At 33.0% G+C, this 20590-nt stretch overlaps 1 protein-coding gene across 2 annotated transcripts; it reads left to right on the top strand.

Moving 5' to 3' along the window:
- The first annotated feature begins 5570 nt into the window (after positions 1 to 5570).
- On the top strand, positions 5571 to 20234 carry LOC111417781 (organic cation transporter protein-like). Of its 2 annotated transcripts, XM_023050158.2 has the most exons (5): positions 5571 to 5835; positions 13163 to 13382; positions 13473 to 13607; positions 18860 to 19029; positions 19092 to 20234. In XM_023050158.2, the coding sequence occupies exons 1-5, from the start codon at positions 5814 to 5816 to the stop codon at positions 20069 to 20071; spliced, it is 1527 nt and encodes a 508-aa protein (XP_022905926.1). In that variant the 5' UTR covers positions 5571 to 5813; the 3' UTR covers positions 20072 to 20234. The 2 variants fall into 2 exon arrangements, with proteins under 2 accessions (XP_022905926.1, XP_071050917.1); XM_071194816.1 differs by lacking the exon at positions 5571 to 5835 and having other exon boundaries at positions 13301 to 13382; positions 13459 to 13607.
- The last annotated feature ends 356 nt before the right edge of the window (positions 20235 to 20590 follow it).

Raw genomic sequence — 20590 nt, 5'->3', positions numbered from 1 at the left:
TATTTAGGAAACTACAGGAATCGTTATAAATCCCTACAAAGCTTTGGAAATCCTTACAATCTCTCCGAAAAGCAATTAAAGTTTTCTGGGAATTCTAAAAGAGATTTGAAAATTGTTACAAATAAACATTATCCCTAGAATTGCTAGGATATCAGAAATTTTTCTCAGAAATTCCACGAATCCTCTCAAAATCCTTGAAAACTTCACTTGAAAAACTTGAGATGACGTAGTTATTTCTAGAATTATACTGACGACCTGGCAATCATTAAAAATCCATGAAAATCCTTGGATAACTTTGCAAATCTTTGTAAACTCTCTGGAATCTTTTTGCAAGTCTTAGAAGTCAACCTCTATGTACTTAGGAAACTACATGAATCGTTAAAAATCCCTACAAAGCTTTGGCAATCCTTAGAATCTCTCCGAAAAGCAATTAAAGTTTTCTGGGAATTCTAAAAGAGACTTGAATATTTTTACAAATAAACATTATCCTTAGAATTTCTAGAATATCAAAAATTCTTCTTAGAAATTCCACGAATTCTCTCAAAATCCTTGAAAACTTAACTTGAAAAACTTGGGATGACGTAGTTATTTCTAGAAATATACTGTCAACCTGGCAATCATTAAAAATCCATGAAAATAGTTGGAAATCTTTTGATAACTTTGTAAATCTTTGCAAGCTCTCTGGAATCTTTTTGCAAGTCTTAGAAGTCAACCTCTAAGTATTTAGGAAACTACAGGAATCGTTACAAATGCCTACTAAGCTTTGGCAATTATTAGAATTTCTCCGAAAAGCAATTAAAGTTTTCTGGGAATTCTAAAAGAGACTTGAAAATTGTTGCAAATAAACATTATCCCTAAAATTTCTAGGATATCAGAAATTCTTCTCAGAAATTCCACGAATCCTTTCAAAAACCTTGAAAACTTAACTTGAAAAACTGGAGATGACTTACTTATTTCTAGAAATATACTGACAACCTGGCAATCATTAAAAATCCATGAATATAGTTGGAAATCCGTGGATAACTTTGTAAATCTTTGCAAATTCTCTGGAATCTTTTTGCAAGTCTTAGAAATCAACCTCTAAGTATTTAGGAAACTACAGGAATCGTTATAAATCCCTACAAAGCTTTGGCAATCCTTACAATCTCTCCGAAAAGCAATTAAAGTTTTCTGGGAATTCTAAAAGAGACTTGAAAATTGTTATAAATAAACATTATCCCTAGAATTTCTAGGATATCAGAAATTTTTCTCAGAAATTCCACGAATCCTCTCAAAATCCTTAAAAACTTAACTTGAAAAAGTTAAGATGACCTAGTTATTTCCAGAAATATACTGACAACCTAGCAATCATTAAAAATCCATGGAAATAGTTGGAAATCCTTGGATAACTTTGTAAATCTTTGCAAGCTGTCTGGAATCTTCTTGCAAGTCTTAGAAGTCAACCTCTAAGTATTTAGGAAACTACAGGAATCGTTAAAAATCCCTACAAAGCTTTGGCAATCCTTAGAATCTCTCCGAAAAGCAATTAAAGTTTTCTAGGAATTCTAAAAGAGACTTGAAAATTGTTGCAAATAAACATTATCCCTAAAATTTCTAGGATATCAGAAATCCTTTTCAGAAATTCCACGAATCCTCTCAAAATCCTTGAGAACTTAACTTGAAAACCTTGAGATGACGTAGTTATTTCTAGAAATATACTGACAACTTGGCAATCATTAAAAATCCATGGAAATAGTTGGAAATCCGTGGATAACTTTGTAAATCTTTGCAAGCTCTCTGGAATCTTTTTGCAAGTCTTAGAAGTCAACCTCTAAGTATTTAGGAAACTACAGGAATCGTTATAAATCCCTACAAAGCTTTGGCAATCCTTAGAATCTCTCTGAAAAGCAATTAAAGTGTTCTGGGAGTTCTAAAAGAGACTTGAAAATTGTTACAAATAAACATTATCCCTAGAATTTCTAGGATATCAGAAATCCTTCTCAGAAATTCCACGAATTCTCTCAAAATCCTTGAAAACTTAACTTGAAAACCTTGAGATGACGTAGTTATTTCTAGAAATATACTGACAACTTGGCAATCATTAAAAATCCATGGAAATAGTTGGAAATCCGTGGATAACTTTGTAAATCTTTGCAAGCTCTCTGGAATCTTTTTGCAAGTCTTAGAAGTCAACCTCTAAGTATTTAGGAAACTACAGGAATCGTTAAAAATCCCTATAAAGCTTTGGCAATCCTTAGAATCTTTCCGAAAAGCAATTAAAGTTTTCTGGGAATTCTAAAAGAGACTTGAAAATTGTTACAAATAAACATCATCCCTAGAATTTCTAGGATATCAGAAATCCTTCTCAGAAATTCCACGAATTCTCTCAAAATCCTTGAAAACTTAACTTGAAAAACTTGAGATGACATAGTTATTTCTAGAAATATACTGACAACTTGGCAATCATTAAAAATCCATGAAACTAGTTGGAAATACTTTGATAACTTTGTAAATCTTTGCAAGCTCTCTGGAAACTTTTTGCTAGTTTTAGAAGTCAACCTCTAAGTATTTAGGAAACTACAGGAATCGTTATAAATCCCTACAAAGCTTTGGCAATCCTTAGAATCTCTCTTCTGAAAAGCAATTAAAGTGTTCTGGGAGTTCTAAAAGAGACTTGAAAATTGTTACAAATAAACATTATCCCTAGAATTTCTAGGATATCAGAAATCCTTCTCAGAAATTCCACGAATCCTCTCAAAATCCTTGAAAACTTCACTTGAAAAACTTGAGATGACGCAGCTATTTCTAGAAATATACTGACAACCTGGCAATTATTAAAAATCCATGGAAATAGTTGGAAATCCGTGGATAACTTTATAAATCTTTGCAAGCTCTCTGGAATCTTTTTGCAAGTCTTAGAAGTCAACCTCTAAGTATTTAGGAAACTACAGGAATCGTTAAAAATCCCTATAAAGCCTTGGCAATCCTTAGAATATCTTCGAAAAGCAATTAAAGTATTCTGGGAATTCTAAAAGAGACTTGAAAATTGTTACAAATAAACATTATCCCTAGAATTTCTAGGATATCAGAAATCCTTCTCAGAAATTCCACGAATCCTCTCAAAATCCTTGAAAACTTCACTTGAAAAACTTGAGATGACGCAGTTATTTCAAGAAATATACTGGCAACCTGGCAATCATTAAAAATCCATGGAAACAGTTGGAAATCCTTGGATAACTTTGTAAATCTTTGCAAGCTCTCTGGAATCTTTTTGCAAGTCTTAGAATTCAACCTCTAAGTATTTAAGAAACTACATGAATCGTTAAAAATCCCTACAAAACTTTGACAATCCTTAGAATCTCTCCGAAAAGCAATTAAAGTTTTCTGGGAATTTTAAAAGAGACTTGAAAATCCTCTCAAAATCCTTGAAAACTTCACTTAAAAAACTTGAGATGACGTAGTTATTTCTAGAATTATACTGACGACCTGGCAATCATTAAAAATCTACGTAAATATTTGGAAATCCTTGGATAAGTTTGTACATTTTTGCAAGCTTTCTGGAATCTTTTTGCAAGTCTTAGAAGTTAACCTCTAAGTATTTAGGAAACTACAGGAATCGTTAAAAATGCCTACTCAGCTTTGGCAATCCTTAGAATTTCTCCGAAAAGCAATTAAAGTTTTCTGGGAATTCTAAAAGAGACTTGAAACTGGTTACAAATAAACGTTGTATTAAAAATTGCTAGGATATCAGAAATTCTTCACAGAAATTCCACGAATCCTCTCAAAATCCTCGAAAACTTCACTTGAAAAACTTGAGATGACGCAGTTATTTCTAGATATATACTGACAACCTGGCAATCATTAAAAATCCATGGAAATATTTGGATATCCTTAGATAACTTTGTAAATCTTTGCAAGCTCTCTGGAATCTTTTTGTAAGTCTTAGAAGTCAACCTCTAGGTATTTAGGAAACTACAGGAATCGTTAAAAATTCCTACAAAGCTTTGGCAATCCTTAGAATCTCTACGAAAAGCAATTAAAGTTTTTTGAGAATTCTAAAAGAGACTTGAAAATTGTTATAAATAAACATTATCCCTAAAAATTCTAGGATATCAGAAATTCTTCTCAAAAATTCCTCGAATCCTCTCAAAATTTTTGAAAATTTTAGCTTGAAAAACTTGAGATGAGGTAGTTATTTCTAGAAATATACTGACAACCTGGCAATCATTAAAAATCCATGAAAATAGTTGGAAATCCTTGGATAACTTGGTAAATCTTTGCAAGCTCTCTGGAATCTTTTTGCAACTATTGGAAGGCAACCTCTAAGTATTTAAGAAACTGCAGGAATCGTTAAAAATCCCTACAAAGCTTTGGCAATCCTTATAATCTCTCCGAAAAGCAATTAAAGTATAAATTTTAAAAAAAATTAAATTTTAAAAAAAGTAAATTTCTAGAATATCAAAAATTCTTCTCAAAAATTCCACGAATTCTCTCAAAATCCTTGAAAACTTAACTTTTCAAGTTAAACTTGAGATGACGCAGTTATTTCTAGAAACATACTGACAACCTGGCAATCATTAAAAATCCATGAAAATATTTGGAAATCCTTGGATAACTTTGTAAATTTTTGCGAGCTCTCTGCAATCTTCTTGCAAGTCTTTGATGTCAGCTTCTAAGTATTTAGGAAACTACAAAAATCGTTAAAAATCCCTACAAATCTTTGGCAATCCTTAGAATCTCTCCGAAAAGTAAATAAAGTTGTCTGGAAATTCTAAAAGAGACTTGAAAATTGTTACAAATAAACGTTATTCCAAGAATTTCTAGGATATCAGAAATTCTTCTCAGAAATTCCACGAATTTTCTCAAAATAATTGAAAACTTAACTTGAAAAACTTGAGATGACGTAGTTATTTCTAGAAATATACTGACAACCTGGTAATCATTAAAAATCCATAAAAATAGTTGAGAAAAGTTAAAACTACGGCTTTTCTTAAAGTGCTTCGGTTGTAGCGTCTCGGCCGCAATTATCTTCATTTCAAGGTCATATAGTTTATTTTTAATTATTACTTATATTACAACAACATATTTGGTATTTCAATCGTGTTTGATGGTTTAGAGTATAAAATGGTAAAAATTTAGGTTGAAACAAAGATCAAAGTTCGGGGAAATTTCACAAAAAAAAAATTGTAAGTCAAAAAAGTTAATGACCCACATTTAACCTAATTCTCAAACCTTTCTCTTTCTTCTAAAATTAATTTAAATAGACGGAGTTAATTATTTATTCTTCCAGGAATTTTGTAAACGTAACAAAATCTTTCAATCTATTTTAACTTACGCATCGCGTCAATAATTAGAAAAGATCACCAGAAATCCCCAACTACGTGTTTGCGCGTGTTCTTTACCAACCACGTTTCTGTTTAAACTCTTGAAGAAGTGGAACCGCAGTAAAACCAAAGTGAACCAAAGTGAATACAAAAAAAAGCCCCACTAACAAAACATTTCTCTCTCACTCTACTTCTTGCTCTTTGTAGTGGAAGCAGTGGAAGGTTTTAATCCGCGAGATACGATAAAACCTCGACGTTTTCAAGTACGGCAGTCGTTCGTTCGACTCCGAACCGAAAACGAATCTCGTCCTCGCGTACTAGGTTAAAGAAAAATAGTTTCAATTCTCGTATGAGTTTAAAAGAGAGAGAGTTCGCGCGGGTTTTTTTAAAAGAGACCTTCATCGTTTCTCTGTGTCCCAGCGCGCCGATTTCTTGGGATCTTTTAAAACAGTTTTAACCAGCGATTGATTTTATCTTAAAAAGTACTTGCTTCTCTTTGATTCTTTCCAGATGGCCGTGACTGAAACGCAAGGTAAGATCAAAAACGAAAAAAAATTTTTCTTTATTACTTTTTGGTGCGATATTTAATAACCCGATATTGACACACTTTCATTCAACCTTAAATAGGTGATAACCAGCTCTAAATTAACGCTTAATTAAGAATTAAGTTTTTAAATTAACGCAAAAATATAGTAGGAAAAGTTTTTTTGTTAAAGTTCAATATCTTGGAATTGTTTGATTTTAATGATCTCATAACTCGAAGTATAAACTACTTAAGAACTTTTAACTTTACTTCTTGTTCTTGTTAAAAGAAAAAAGTGATAAAGGCGATTCATTGTGAGTTTATAAATAGTCTTATCTCGGCTAAAACTTCTGTAATAATTCCAATTCCAAGCTTTTTTTTGTTTTTGAATCTTTTGAACTACTTCGAACTTGAAAGTTAATAAATCTTAAAAATATTTGTTTATTAAATTGTTTATTTATTAATATCTTAATCTTTTAGGACATTATCTAAATATAAATCAAATAATTTTTAATTTAGATAATATCAAACATTTCTAATCTCGAATTGTTCGCTTTCTATCAATTTATCCATCAATTATAGACTGTTCCTAAACTAATAAGTGTTTACAAATCAATCGCTTTTATATAAGTGTTTTGAACCAATTCATTTCTCCGATTTTTTTGTTTATATTTATTAAAGCTAAAAACTTTACAACGCTTTTTACTTTTATCTCCTTGAAACAGAAAGGACAGCCTTCATTAAAAGGACAAAAACGAATATTTTATAACTTCATGAAGTTCGCGTTAAGTTGTGCCTTGTATTTTAATGATCCTCGCCCAGCTTTATATAACTGTTTAAAATGATAATAAAGGAAGAAGTCAATGTCTCCCTTTCCATTGAATTTTTTATCGATCTTTCCTCGGTTAAATTCGATTTTTAAAGAATGCGTTTAAGATACGACGAATTTTTGAAAGTCGGCGTTAATAATTACTTTCTATTTTTATAATTTTATCGATCGAAAAACTTTTTTTGGTTATTAAAAGAAACTTTTTCTCGTTTTGATGTTCAGGAAATGTATCACTTTTAGTCACGCGATTTGATTTGGATTTTATTTTATAATGTTGTTCACGATTATAAAGGATTGCATAACGTATTGTTCGCGACTTCCGATTAACGAATTTACCTCAAATTTCATCTCCGATTCTAAAATTTTTTTTCATTTATTCCTCTTGATTCCCTAATTCAAATTATTTATTCGCGAATTTGTTACAACCTAAGTAGCATTTAACAATGAGGATTAGTCAAATGGATTATTATTTCGTAATGCACAATTTCCGGATTAATTCGATACCCAATATGAACCGTAAATGTCCTTTTGGAGATTCCTATTGAATTGCAGCAATAGCTTCAGTATGCGGCTGAAATTGCTGAAACTTTATGATACATCTATAAATTGTCATACAGGAAGAAGTGTTAATAAAATTTCTGTTATTTTGGGACAAACCTTCCTTTATAAATAACTTAATAATATTAATAACTTAATTAGTAACAGTTTTAGATAAAAACATTTTTTTCTTTAACCACATTTTAACGATCATCAAATCGGCGAAATTTATATTAAAAAAAATTTTGATCTCATAAACTAAAAAATTCGTATAAAGTAAACGCCAGGGTTCCTTTATAACCTCAAAAACTTTCATTTACTAATTCTTAACCATATAGGAGAAAACTATTTTTTTCTTTAAAACCATACGCCCAATATTTTATCTCAGTTAAAAATTCGCCGAACATCTTTTCTTTCAGGGTTGAGTAACTTTCATTCATTCCACCAAGGTGTGCCTCATTTATCATTCTTTACCTTTCTCGATGACTTTCTCAGTGGTTACCTCAACTTGTGCACTGTTTTTAACAGCCAAGAAAACATCGACCAAGTTGATAACCTGGACAGCAAATATATATGTCTAATTGAATCCCCAACAAAACAGGTGGCAAAAATGTATAGCCGGCAATACTTTGAATAAAACATTGTTTATTATTTTCATACAACAAACATTCTGGTAACTATTTGACAATGTACAGTTTGGCCAACATAATTATTTATTTATTTTTATTTACACACCAAATTGGGCATTTCTGGGATTGTCCTGCTCTGGACAATCCCAGAAATAACTGTGCCTCGAAAATTACTTATTATTTCGAAAATAGAATAAAAATATAAATATAATATATAAAGCTGACAAGATTATGAACATTTTCTGTCAGTTTAGAGTTTGGCCAGTATAATTATGAACTTTTTCTAGCAGATTTGAGTTAGATCAGCATAAGTCTGGACATTTTCAGACAGTATATAGTTTGGCCAATATAATTATGAACTTTTTCTGGCAGTTTTGAGGTTGATCAGTATAATCCCAAACATTTTTTGACACTGTACAGTTTGGACAACATAATTATGAACCTTTTCTGTCAGTTTAGAGTTTGGCCGGTATAATTATGAACTTTTTCTGAGAGTTTCTATTTGATCAGCATTATCCTGGATATTTTCTGACAGTGTACAGTTTAGCCAATATAATTATGAAAGTTTTCTGTCAGTTTTGAGGTTGGTCAGTATAATACCAGAAATTTTTTGACAATGTACAGTTTGGACAACATAATTATGAACCTTTTCGGTTAATTTAGAAAAATTCTACGTGCACCATTGGATTCCACGTGAAAAAATCTATTAGAACCCGTTTTTACTTTCTTACTACGTTTCCGGGTTTTCCAAACACTCCCTGTATATCAAAAACGAAGAGAGCTATGAAAATTTGGTTTGCACCATTGTAAGTTTCACAAAAAAATAGCTCAGGTTCGCGAAAGCCCCAACTTTCTATCTTTCATAATAACTGAGATAACCTGTTATTACCCCCCATAATGCCAGAGTTGTGAGTGAATTTTTAAATACTACTACAAACTTTGGCAATAATTGAAAACAATGTTTTCCATCATGGTATGGTTATCATCATAACAACATTAAGTTTTAAATACATACAATAGTTTTAGAAAGAATAAACAAAATTTATACATTATGTTCCATCATAGTATGTATGGTTATCACCATAGCAACATTAACTTTTAAATACCTAACATTAGTTTTAGATAGCACAAAATGAATTTTTGTTAATTATTCAATAACTGTAAGAAATATAGCCCACAAACTAAATATATTTGTTATCAGAAGAAAATAACAAATTATTTTAAGTTATAGCCAACTATGGTTTCCATTCAAAAAAATAAAGTTACGTCTAAAATCTCGAAAATAAAAGATGGGAAAAAAATTATACCTAGGCCACTGAATTCTTCGTAAAAAATTACCGATATAATGTTTTATATATAATACTCCATCTTTGATGATAAGTGATGATAAGCTATTCGCGATTGTCGTTTTTGCAAATTTTTCAGCTTTTGCCGTTAAGACGAAAACAAAAGACGATAGCTGTTCGTAGTTTTCGGCATTAGCATTTTCTCGAAAGACGAGATCATGACATGTAAGCTACTTTGTTTCTATCTCTTTTAGTTTCGGAGATAGCCTATGCGCACAACGAAATTGGGACACCTGTACAGTTTAGCCAATATAATTATGAACTTTTTCTGGCAGTTTTGAGGTTGGTCAGTATAATCCCAGACATTTTCTGACAGTGTACAGTTTGGACAACATAATTATGAACCTTTCCTGTCAGTTTAGAGTTTGGTCAATATAATTATGAACTTCTTCTGGGAATTTTTATTTGATCAGCATAATCCTGGACATTTTCTGATTGTGTACAGTTTAGCCAATATAATTATGAACTTTTTCTTGCAGTTTTGTGCTTGGTCAGTATAATCTCACACATTTTCTGACAGTGTACAGGCCTATGTCTATACCAAGGGTGGCCAAGCTCTTTGATAGTCCGAGTCATTTTTCAATTTCAAATTTTTCGCGAGCCGCATATATACGCAATTAAATATGTATATGTATATTAAAACGGTATGCAAAAAAAGTATTACAAAACATTTTTTTACAGAAATTATATCAAATATAGTAAAAAAAAAGGTACTCGGGTACATTTATCGAGAGCCACAAATAATCCTTCAAAGAGCCGCAGATTGGCCACCGTTGGTATATACCATAGATGTAGAGCCTCGGCCGCAAGCGACCTCGGCTTATCACTGTTGATATTGTTGTCAACAGATTAGTTTCTGTATTGATATGATGTATATGTAAGGCTTCGGCTGCAAGCAACCTCATCTTAATCATCCTTGATATCGTTATAAACCGATTAGTTTTGAATCGATATGGTATAGATGTAGACCCTCGGCGGAAAGGGACCTCGTCTTATTCACTCTTGATAGTCTTGATATCATTATAAACCAGTTAGTTTTTATATCGATATAGTATAGATGTAGAGCCTCGGCCGCAAGCGACCTCGGCTTAATTACTCTTAATATCGTTGAAAACACGTTAGTTGTTGTATCGATATGGTATAAATGCAGAGCTTCGGCCGCAAGCGACCTCGGCTTAATCATGGTTGATATTGTGGTAAACAGATTAGGTTTTTTATTGATATGGTACCAATGTGACGCCTTGACCGCAAGCGACCTCGGCTTACTCCCTCTTAATATCATTATAAACCAGTTCGTTTTTATATCGATATGGTATAGACGTAGAGCCTCGGCCGCAAGCGACCTCGACTTAATCACTGTTGATATTGCTGTAAACAGATTAGTTTTGCTATTGGTATGGTACTAATGGTGCGCCTCGGCCGCAAGCGACCTCGGCTTACTCCCTCTTGATATCATTATAAACCAGTTAGTTTTTATATCGATATAATATACAGTGTGACCCATTTGGAAGCGGAGCACCCTCGTAAAATTTGTATTTATTATCCGATTTCGACAATTTTTTTTTTGAATTGTAGACCATAAAAAATTGTACCTTCGGACAAAGAGTCATGTTTTTCTTAGAAAAACCAAGGCCTACTATTTCACTTTATAGGTGCTAAAAATGAAGATGAAATCATATTAGGAAATTTTTTAGAATAAATCTGAGTACACAGCATTAAGCGCTTTTTGAAATAGGTATATACCAAGTTTCATCAAAAATGGTTACAAATTAAAACCGTTGCAGATAATTGAAAAATATCATTTTTTATGAATTTATTTGATTTGATCTAGTAAACCATGACAAAAAAGTTAATAAAACACCGACAATAATACAAAAACTGTTTACATTTGTTACAGATGAAATTAATTGATAAATACAGATAATACAGATAATCTGTAATAAATACAGATTTTACGAGGGTGCTCCGCTTGCAAATGGGTCACACTGTAGATGTAGAGCCTCAGCCGCAAGCGACCTTGGCTTAATTCCTCTTAATATCGTTGAAAACGGGTTAGTTGTTATATCGATATGACGTAGATGTAGAGCCTCGTCCACCAGCTACCTCGGCTTAATCACTGTTGATATTGTTGTAAACAGATTAGTTTTGCTGTTGGTATGGTAGCAATGTAGCGCCTCAGCCGCAAGCGACCTGGGTTTACTAGCTCTTAATATCATTATAAACCAGTTAGTTTTTTATCAAAATGGTATAGATGTAGAGCCTTGGCCGCAAGCGACCTCGGCTTAATCACTGCTGATATTTTTGTCAACAGATAGTTTTTCTATTGATATGGTATCCATGTAGTACCTCGGTCGCAAGAGACCTCGGCTTATTCACTCTTGATATCATTATAAACCAGTTCGTTTTTATATCGATATGGTATAGATGTAGAGTAGAGCCTCGGCCGTAAGCGACCTCGGCTTAATTACTGTTAATTTCGTTGAAAACGGGTTAGTTGTTATATCTATATGGTGTAAATGTAGAGCCTCGGCCGCGAGCGACCTCGGCTTAATAACTTAACAGCTTAATCACTGTTGATATTGTTTTAAACTGATTAGTTTTTCTATTGATGTAGCACCAATGTAGCGCCTCGGCCGCAAGCGACCTCGGCTTACTCCCTCTTGATATTATTATAAACCAGTTATTTTTATATCGATATGGTATAGATGTAGAGCCTCGGCCGCAAGCGACCTCGGCTTAATTACTCTTAATATCGTTGAAAACGGGTGAGTTGTTGTATCTATATGGTGTAGATGTAGAGCCTCGGCCGCAAGCGACCTCGGCTTACTCCCTCGTGATATCATTATAAACCAGTTAGTTTCTATATCGATATACTATAGATGTAGATCACTATACACATAATTAATCACTCTTGATATTGTTGTAAATCGATTAGTTTTCGTATTGATATATTATTTATTATATGTTTTAATAAATTTTTAATAATGGTTCATAAAGAAGTTTAAAAATGAACATTTTAATCCTCAAATTACAATTCATTAAAACGCAGTTCACTCATAACACAATATTTTTAAATATTTTCGATCCCTACAATTCCGTTGTTTGTTATTTTAACATCAACGGTTATATTTCCTGATCAATATCAAATAACAAAATAATTAAAACAGCACAACCATATTAATCTCTTAAAAAAACATAACAAAACAAAACGCGAAGAGAAAGTTTCAAATACGGTAGATTACTGTTTTAAAAATTCGTTTTATGACCAATTTATATACTTCACTTATAACTTTCTACGTTATTACGTTTTCATTTGTCTTACTTTTTGTAATAATTAAGTTATCAAATTTAAGACTTATTTACATTTCGATTTAAAAACATATTGAACGTTGTTTTAAGTCAAAGTTCAAACGGATGTAAGTAGATGTCTTGAAGAGGGGGGTTCTTAAAAGAGTTCAAAGTGTTTTTATCTCATTAAAAGTTAATAAACATTTTCTCTTCGGGGCCACAACACTTTCGACTCCTCTCGGAACAAATTGATCACGCGAGATCTAATACCATATAATTATTATTTAAAAAGTGTGTATGTAGGAAGATTTAAATTACTATATAATAAGTATGTTCTATAGAAATCAATCTCGGCATTGTGCGATTATTATTTCAAGTATGCCGATAAATTTTTCTTTTTAAGCAATCAAAGTTATTTTTAATTTTTCATTGTTTTACGATTTGTTATTGGTAATAATATTGTTTTTATAGGTTTTTTAATTGTTGGATTTTTTTATGGAGCGGATAAAACAAGTTAACAAGTTGATAAGAAATTTACTTAAAACGAATAAAATCTTTAACTTAATGACCTCTACATTATTATTATTTATCCTCACTTAAAAAAAAAACATATTTTTCTTAACGATTACATAAATGATTAAATCATTCGTTTCAATACATAATTGTCGTAGCAAAATAAAAATTTCCTTTTTATTGTGCTGTTGCAGGAAATAATGAAATGGTTGAAGGTGATGTTATCCAAAAATCCATCGGGATTTTCGGACGTTGGCACTGGTGGGTGGTTTTGTGGACGATGGCGTGTAAATTTTCGATAGCCTGGCACCAACTGAGCGTAGTTTTTCAAGCTCCGACGCCAGAATTTACGTGTAGTGACCCAAATATAACCGATGCGTGTTCGAAAGAATGTCCAGAGCATGTTTTTGACAGGTAAAAAATAGTCAAACAAAAAAGTTAATTAAATTAAAGATGTTTTGTCAAAATCCGACTTTGTTATTATTTTTAGTTACGGTTTTTTAGGTCGATTTTCACCCAAACGATCACGATGCAATGGGATTTAGTTTGTGATAAATACCAATTGAATAATGTGGTTCAAATGGCGACGATGTTGGGGATTTTAGCTGGTGCTGTCATTTTTGGAATGATTTCTGATAGGTAATAAGTTTTTTTTTTCGTCGTAATTTTATTATGTAATCAATCAATGAAGTTGAATTCAACTATTTATGAAAGATTTCTACATACATAGAAAAATATACAACAACCTAGCGCCATCTAGTATTACGTAGCGCTACTTAGCACTCTCACTAGAACTAACAGTAAGCTTAGAACTAGAAATATTCGGGTTTAGCCGTGGGTCTCTCAAGACGGCTAAACCCAAATGTTTCTAGTTCTAAGTCTAGTTTTAGTTTTAGCGCAATAAGAATATATAACGACATAGCGCCATCTAGTGTTACCTAGCGCTATTTCGCACTGTCACTAGAAGCAACGCTAGACCTAGTGTTGGGTTTATTATAAAAGATAGTAAACTTTGTCCTCAAAAATACGTTAAATATATAACAGAATAGGTCTCAAAGGAGAAAAAAATCAGTTTTTATCGCAAAACAAAAATTAATCAGATAGCTCGCTTGAAAACAGGATAAACCCGGAAAAATTAAAATCGAAAATTACAACTAAAAATAGAACAAAAATATATAAACATCATCATGAAAAATAGCGTAACATAACTATAAAGATAATTAGATTATGATCCCTTTCTGTCATTTTAGAGTTTGGCCAGTATAATTATGAACTTTTTCTGACAGTTTTGAGTTTGATCAGCATAATCCTGGACATTTTCTGACAGTGTACAGTTTGTAAAACATAATTATGAACTTTTTCTGGCACTTTTAAGGTTGGTCAGTATAATTATGAACTTTTTCTGAGAGTTTTTATTTGATCAGCATAATCCTGGACATTTTCTGACAGTGTACAGGGTGTCCAAATTTCGATGGGTTTGCAGGGTATCTCAGTTATTATGAAAGATAGAAAGTTGCGGCTTTCGCGAACCTGAGCTACTTTTTTGTGAAACTTACAATGGCGCAAACCAAATTTTCATAGCCGTCGTCGTTTTTGATATACAGGGAGTTTCAAAATTTACGATTTTCAGACACCTCCTGTATCTCGGCTATCCGGAAACGTAAAAACGGGTTCTAACACTTTTTTCACGTAGAATCCAATGGTGCACGTAGAATTTTTCTAGTCGTCACGGTTTTTGAGTTATAAAGAGTTAAGTATTTTAGAAGTTGAGTATTCAGTATTTGAGTTGTGTTTATAACTCAAAAACCGTAGTGACTAGAAAAATTCTACGTGCACCATTGGATTCCACATGAAAAAATCTATTAGAACCCGTTTTTACTTTTTTACTAAGTTTCCGGATAGCCGAGATACAGGAGGTGTTTGAAAATCATAAATTTCAAACACTCCCTGTATAACAAAAACAAAGAGGGCTATGAAAATTTGGTTTGCGCCATTGTAAGTTTCACAAAAAAGTAGCTCAGGTTCGCGAAAGCCGCAACTTTCTATCTTTCATAATAACTGAGATACCCTGCAAACCCATCGAAATTTGGACACCCTGTACAGTTTGGCCAATATAATAATGCACTTTTTCTGGCAGTTTTGAGTTTGGTCAGTATAATCCCAGACCTTTTCTGACAGCGCACAGTTTGGACAACATAATTATGAACCTTTTCTGTCAGTTTCCTACAACCTAAATTAGGTGTGAATGGTACGATTAAATCTATATGAATGTGTTCAAATCTACCTGTTGGAAAGTTGAATTTTTGTGGCGGCGATTTTGTGTATTTATGAATTTTTGCTTTTTGGCACGGTATACACGTTTTACACCAAAACTCAATTTGTTACGTTAAGTGTGGCCAAAAGAAACGCTTTTTAATATTATTTAAGGTGGTTTTGAAACCAATTAGTTAGACAATGAAATTTGTCGAAAATGATTTTTCTGAATTTCATAGGTATGTATAATCTAGGACGTGTAGAAGAATTCGCGTACCAAAGATCTAAGTTAGAGTTGTTTAAATTTAGATTTTGTTTTTAAAGTAGAAATTTTAATTCTTCATTTCAATTTTATGCGTTTCCTATTATTGTCTCTGAGGGATAGTCAGAAGTTAAGGTATTGATGTCAACTCTTGGTAATGCATCTGGGACTGTGTTGAATTTGCCTTTGATATAAGATATCTCGGAGGTAAATTCAACTATATAGTTGATGTATCGAGTTTATCTTGGGTTTTTTCAGTTTTTGAAAAGAATGCGCTTATTAAAGGTTTATGATCTGTAAAAATTTTGAATTGATTTCCCTGCAGAAAATGACGAAAATGTTTAACTGCTAGATATTATAGCTAGTAGTTCTCTATCGAACGTGGAATATTTCATTTGACCATTGGTCATCTTCTTAGAGAAGAAAGCCACTGGTGATGTAATTCCATTATTCATTTGGGAAAGGACGGCTCCTATTGATGAATCCGATGCGTTTGTGCACAGGAAATAAATACCTACCTGTGAAGGTTGGATGGGCTAGAATGGTAGCGTTTCCTAAGGATTCTTTTGCTTTAATAAAAGAATGTTCTTCTTGCGGGGTCCAATCAATGATGGTTTTATTTTTATGAAGTTGCAATTTGTTAACTAGGGCATGCAGTGGAATTAGAATTTCGGATATATTCGGTATGAAGCGATAATAGAAATTTAACATTCCTAGAAAGCGTAATTCTTTTAAAGTTTTTGGTTGTGGGAATTTAGTTATAGCGTCTATTCTACATTGTGATGGTCTAACCTTTTGCCGATATGTTATGGCTTAAAAAGTCTAGTGAGGGGACGCCAAATATATATTTATTGGGTTGTATATTTATATTATAACTGTTAAGTCTTTCGAAAAGGATTCGTTGATGTTCTAAGTGATCTTCGGATTTACTAGCTATTAAAATGCATCTAAATAAATTGTGGAAAATTTTTAAGCATGATCAGAAACTTCGATCATGTCTGTCAGATTTGGTTGTGTGTTGTGTGAGGTGGAAGAATTAGTTGATAGAGAGGTTGTTGTGTTGTGTGAATAATATGTGTAATTTGAATACGCGCTAGGTGTGGAGGTAATCGATTCCCAGATACGATCCGCCATCTTCAATAGATCCATTACTTCCTCTTTTGCAGAGGACAACAGAGCTACCGAGATGATGTTTGGAAGTCTTGCCCTCCAGAGTTTCAAAAGTAAATCAGAGCTTACCACCTGAGAACTGCCGATATTAGAGAGTAGTTCTCGGTAGAAGTCCGATGGCTTTTGTTCACCCATTTGCGTGTTTGAAAGAAGGTCATTCAACCGCTTCTCTTCAGTGAAAGAAAGACAATTAATAATACTCTTTTTCAAAGTTGCATACTGGTCTCTTTCTGGAGATTCGTTGATGATATCAACGATTGTATTCACTACCTCGGTGGGTAAATGAGTGACTACTAGGTTGTACTTTGTCCTGTCACTTATGACACGTGACAGCTCAAATTGGGCTTCAATTTGTCTAAACCAAGTGTCGGGCCTAGTAGTCCATAAAGGGAGTAGTCTGATATTGACTGTACTGTTAATTTGGTCACTTTCCGTATCTAGCATTTTGATTATGTTTTAATAATTAAAAAAATGGTTTAATTGATGCTCATTTAATTGTCAACCTCAGAACGTCAAGGAAGGAAAAATAGACTCACCTGCAAAATCCATTTCCCTAAACTCTTTGACATATTTATTTTATAGTATAATAATTAAAATATCCTTTTCGGGCTTTGGGGCGAGGTCTTCATTTACAGCCGTCTTTAAAGACGTGCGGCTAAACCCAAATGATTTTTTGTGTGTTAGTTCTAGTTTTAGTTTTACTAGCACTGTTATTATGTAGAACTAACACTATAGAAAGAACTAGAATCATTTGGGTTTAGCCACACGTCTCTAAAGACGACTAAACCCGAATGTTTCTAGTTCTAGGTCTAGTGTTAGTTCTAATTTTACACTTGCACTGTCACTAGAACTAACACTAGACCTTGAACTGCAAACCATTCGGGTTTAGCCGTGCATCTCTCAAAATGGCTACACCCGAGTGTTTCTAGTTCTAGGTCTAGTGTTAGTTCTAGTTTTAGTTCAATAAAAATACCTAACAACCTGGAGCTGAATGACAAATAAAACTAGAACTAACACTAGAACTAGACCTAGAAAGTTTCTAGTTCTAGGTCTAGTGTTAGTTCTACATAGTAACAGTGTTAGTGTAAAACTAGAACTAACACTCTTACTAGAAACGTTCGGGTTTAGCCGTGCGTCTCTCAAAATGGCTACACCCGAGTGTTTCTAATTCTAGGTCTAGTGTTAGTTCTAGTTTTACACTAACACTCTTACTATGTAGAACTAACACTAGACCTAGAACCAGAATCATTCGGGTTTAGCCGTCTTTAGAGACGTACGGCTAAACCCAAATGATTCTAGTTCTACGTATAGTGTTAGTTCTAGTTTTACACTAGCACTATCACTAGAACTAAGACTGTTACTATGTAGAACTAATACTAGACCTAGAACTAGAAAGATCCGGGTTTAGCCGTGCGTCTCTTAAGACGACTAAACCGAAATGTTTCTAGTTCTAGGTCTATTTGAATTAACACAAATTCCGAGTTGAAAAGAGTTCATCGAGTTAACTATCATTATCGCTCTAAGTTTAAAATATCTTTTTTGTAATTCGCGATGGTAATGAAAGCTATTACAGTACTCAAACGGGTGCTGTAATGAGACTCTTTACAGCATCCGATGCTGTAATGAGATTTTAGTAACATTTTATGGAAGCAGTTTAAGTTGGTGACATTGGGTCATTAATTTTTCTAGTTGTCAATGTGACAATTTTTGTCTATGGATGTTTAAACACGTTCTTAGCATCGAATACAAGGTCCACAATGATGAGGACATTGACTCTGAGCAATTTCTCTTATTTTGGGAGGTGTACATCAAACATTTTTTTCAGGTGAATATATTTTGTGTTTTGACAGTTTCTAATTGTCAATTCAAAGTTTCTATTTTCAAGTGTTCCGGTGTTACCAACTGCTACATACCTATTTCCCTACATTGCCAAAATTTACTTTATTTTTGTTAAAAAAATGTATAAAAACACGAATTACAAAAAATAGCATAAAAAACACGTTTCATAAGACTTAAAGCACTCATTCATTAAAAAACTCGTGGCTTCGCCACTCGTTTTTCAACTTGAATTCGTGCATTTCAAGCGTATCTTACGAAACTTGTTTTTTAATATATTATAACACGACTTTGTAGTACACAAAGAAGTGATAGATGGCAATCTAAATTATCTCATTATCGATTTCCCTTTAAATATATTTCCTTTAAGATATGGTCGTCGCGGCCCATTAGTAGCAGCAGTAATGATCCAAACGGTTTCCGGTTGCGCTGCAGCTATCGTTCCATGGTTTTGGGTCCACATCCTTCTTCGTTTCATCTGCACAACAGCAACAGGAGGGACTATGATGACGAGTTTCGTTTTAATCATGGAATTAGTTGGTAAAAAACATCAATTTAACACTACTCGTAATACTCGTATACTAATTAATTTGTTATTTTAGGTTTAAAATGGAGAACAACCGTAGGAATTTTATATCAAATTCCTTTTAATTTGGGTCATTTATCGTTACCGTTGATCGCGTATCTTCTAAGAGATTGGCGTTTAAATCAATTTGTAATCTCGATTAGTTCGGTTGTTTTATTCGCTTATTATTGGGTGCTCCCGGAATCTCCGAGATGGTTATTAGCGGTCGGCGAAACGGAAAAGGCGGTCGCTATTTTAGAAAAAGCGGCCCATCACAACCGCTTACCGAGAGAAAGCATTAAAGCGGACGTTGAAAATTACGTTCAAAAGAAGAACTTGAAAGAAACTAAAGGTGGAAATATTCTTTCTTTAGTAAAAACGCCATCGTTACGCGTCAAAACGATTGCGATATGTTTTAATTGGTTCGTTTGCGGGTTATGTTTCTTTGGGGTTGCTCAATTTATGGGGGAAATTGGTGGGGATAAATTTGTAAATGTTGCAGTTTCCGCGGTTGTACAAATTCCGGGGACTTTACTTTCCGTTTGGTTGTTAGCAACATTCGGGCGTAAAAAAACGTTAATTTTTTCAAATCTCTTAGCTGGAGTTGCGTGTATCGGAGTTGCTTTTACCCCAACTGATCCAGCGTGGATTAAAACCACTTTGGGGGCGGTCGGAATGTTTGCCCTTTCGGTCTGTTTTCCGACAGTTTATATTTATGCCGGAGAATTGTTTCCTACGATAGTAAGAAATGTTGGTTGTGGAACAGCATCGGTTTTTGCAAGAGTCGGTTCGATGTCAGCTCCGTTTGTTGCAAAACCGAGCGGAGGACCCGCATGGCTTGGTCCGGCTATATTCGGGATTGTTCCTATAATCGGAGCGGTTTTATGTGGGTTTTTACCGGAAACACTTAATTGTAAGTTACCGGATACGATTGAGGAGGCTGAGAATTTTGGGAAAAAGATTGAAAAAGATTTTAGTAAAAATAGCGAAAAAGAGACTCAAGAAACTGCGACATAAATTAAATTAAACATGTTTTTGTTAATTAAATAATGTAAATTAATAAATTTAGGGTTGTATAGTAATTTTTTGACGTTGTTGTAAGCTGTGATTAAAAAAATTTATAATTTAAAACAAAATTATTTTGAAATACTCAATAAACGAACATGACTTGGTGCTAAAATACCTATTTTTGGATTTGTATTTTGAGGGAAAATATATTTTTACAAAAAAAATGTATTCTTGTTTTATTTTATTTATTAATATAATTCCTCGTGAATACTAATAAACGATAAAATAGAAGGATGAAAATGTTTATAAAAAATTCTTATTTATTAATGCGCAGTGTTCACCGATGAAGAACTAATAATAAATCCGGGGTAATTAGTTGAATGTGTTTTAGCAGTTGCAACACCAAAACGAATCATAATTGAGGTTATTATCGGCATATATTTATACAGATGAGTAATTTTCGTATAAAACCCCATGTGCCAAAAAAGCTAAATGTGCTTTAACCTTCCCCTTCAAAGAATCTCAATT

This window comes from Onthophagus taurus, chromosome 3, assembly GCF_036711975.1.
Source record: "Onthophagus taurus isolate NC chromosome 3, IU_Otau_3.0, whole genome shotgun sequence".
NCBI classification, from domain to species: domain Eukaryota; kingdom Metazoa; phylum Arthropoda; class Insecta; order Coleoptera; family Scarabaeidae; genus Onthophagus; species Onthophagus taurus.
The sequence above is the reverse complement of the archived record's forward strand: the minus strand, read 5'-3'. Positions and strand labels throughout refer to the sequence as shown.

Bases quoted from the DNA above. Each gene is read 5' to 3' on its own strand.
- LOC111417781 (XM_023050158.2), top strand. From the start codon at position 5,814: ATGGCCGTGACTGAAACGCAAG. The intron at 5,836-13,162 runs GTAAGATCAAAA...GTGCTGTTGCAG, and splicing joins GGCCGTGACTGAAACGCAAG to GAAATAATGAAATGGTTGAA. The intron at 19,030-19,091 runs GTAAAAAACATC...TTGTTATTTTAG, and splicing joins TTTAATCATGGAATTAGTTG to GTTTAAAATGGAGAACAACC.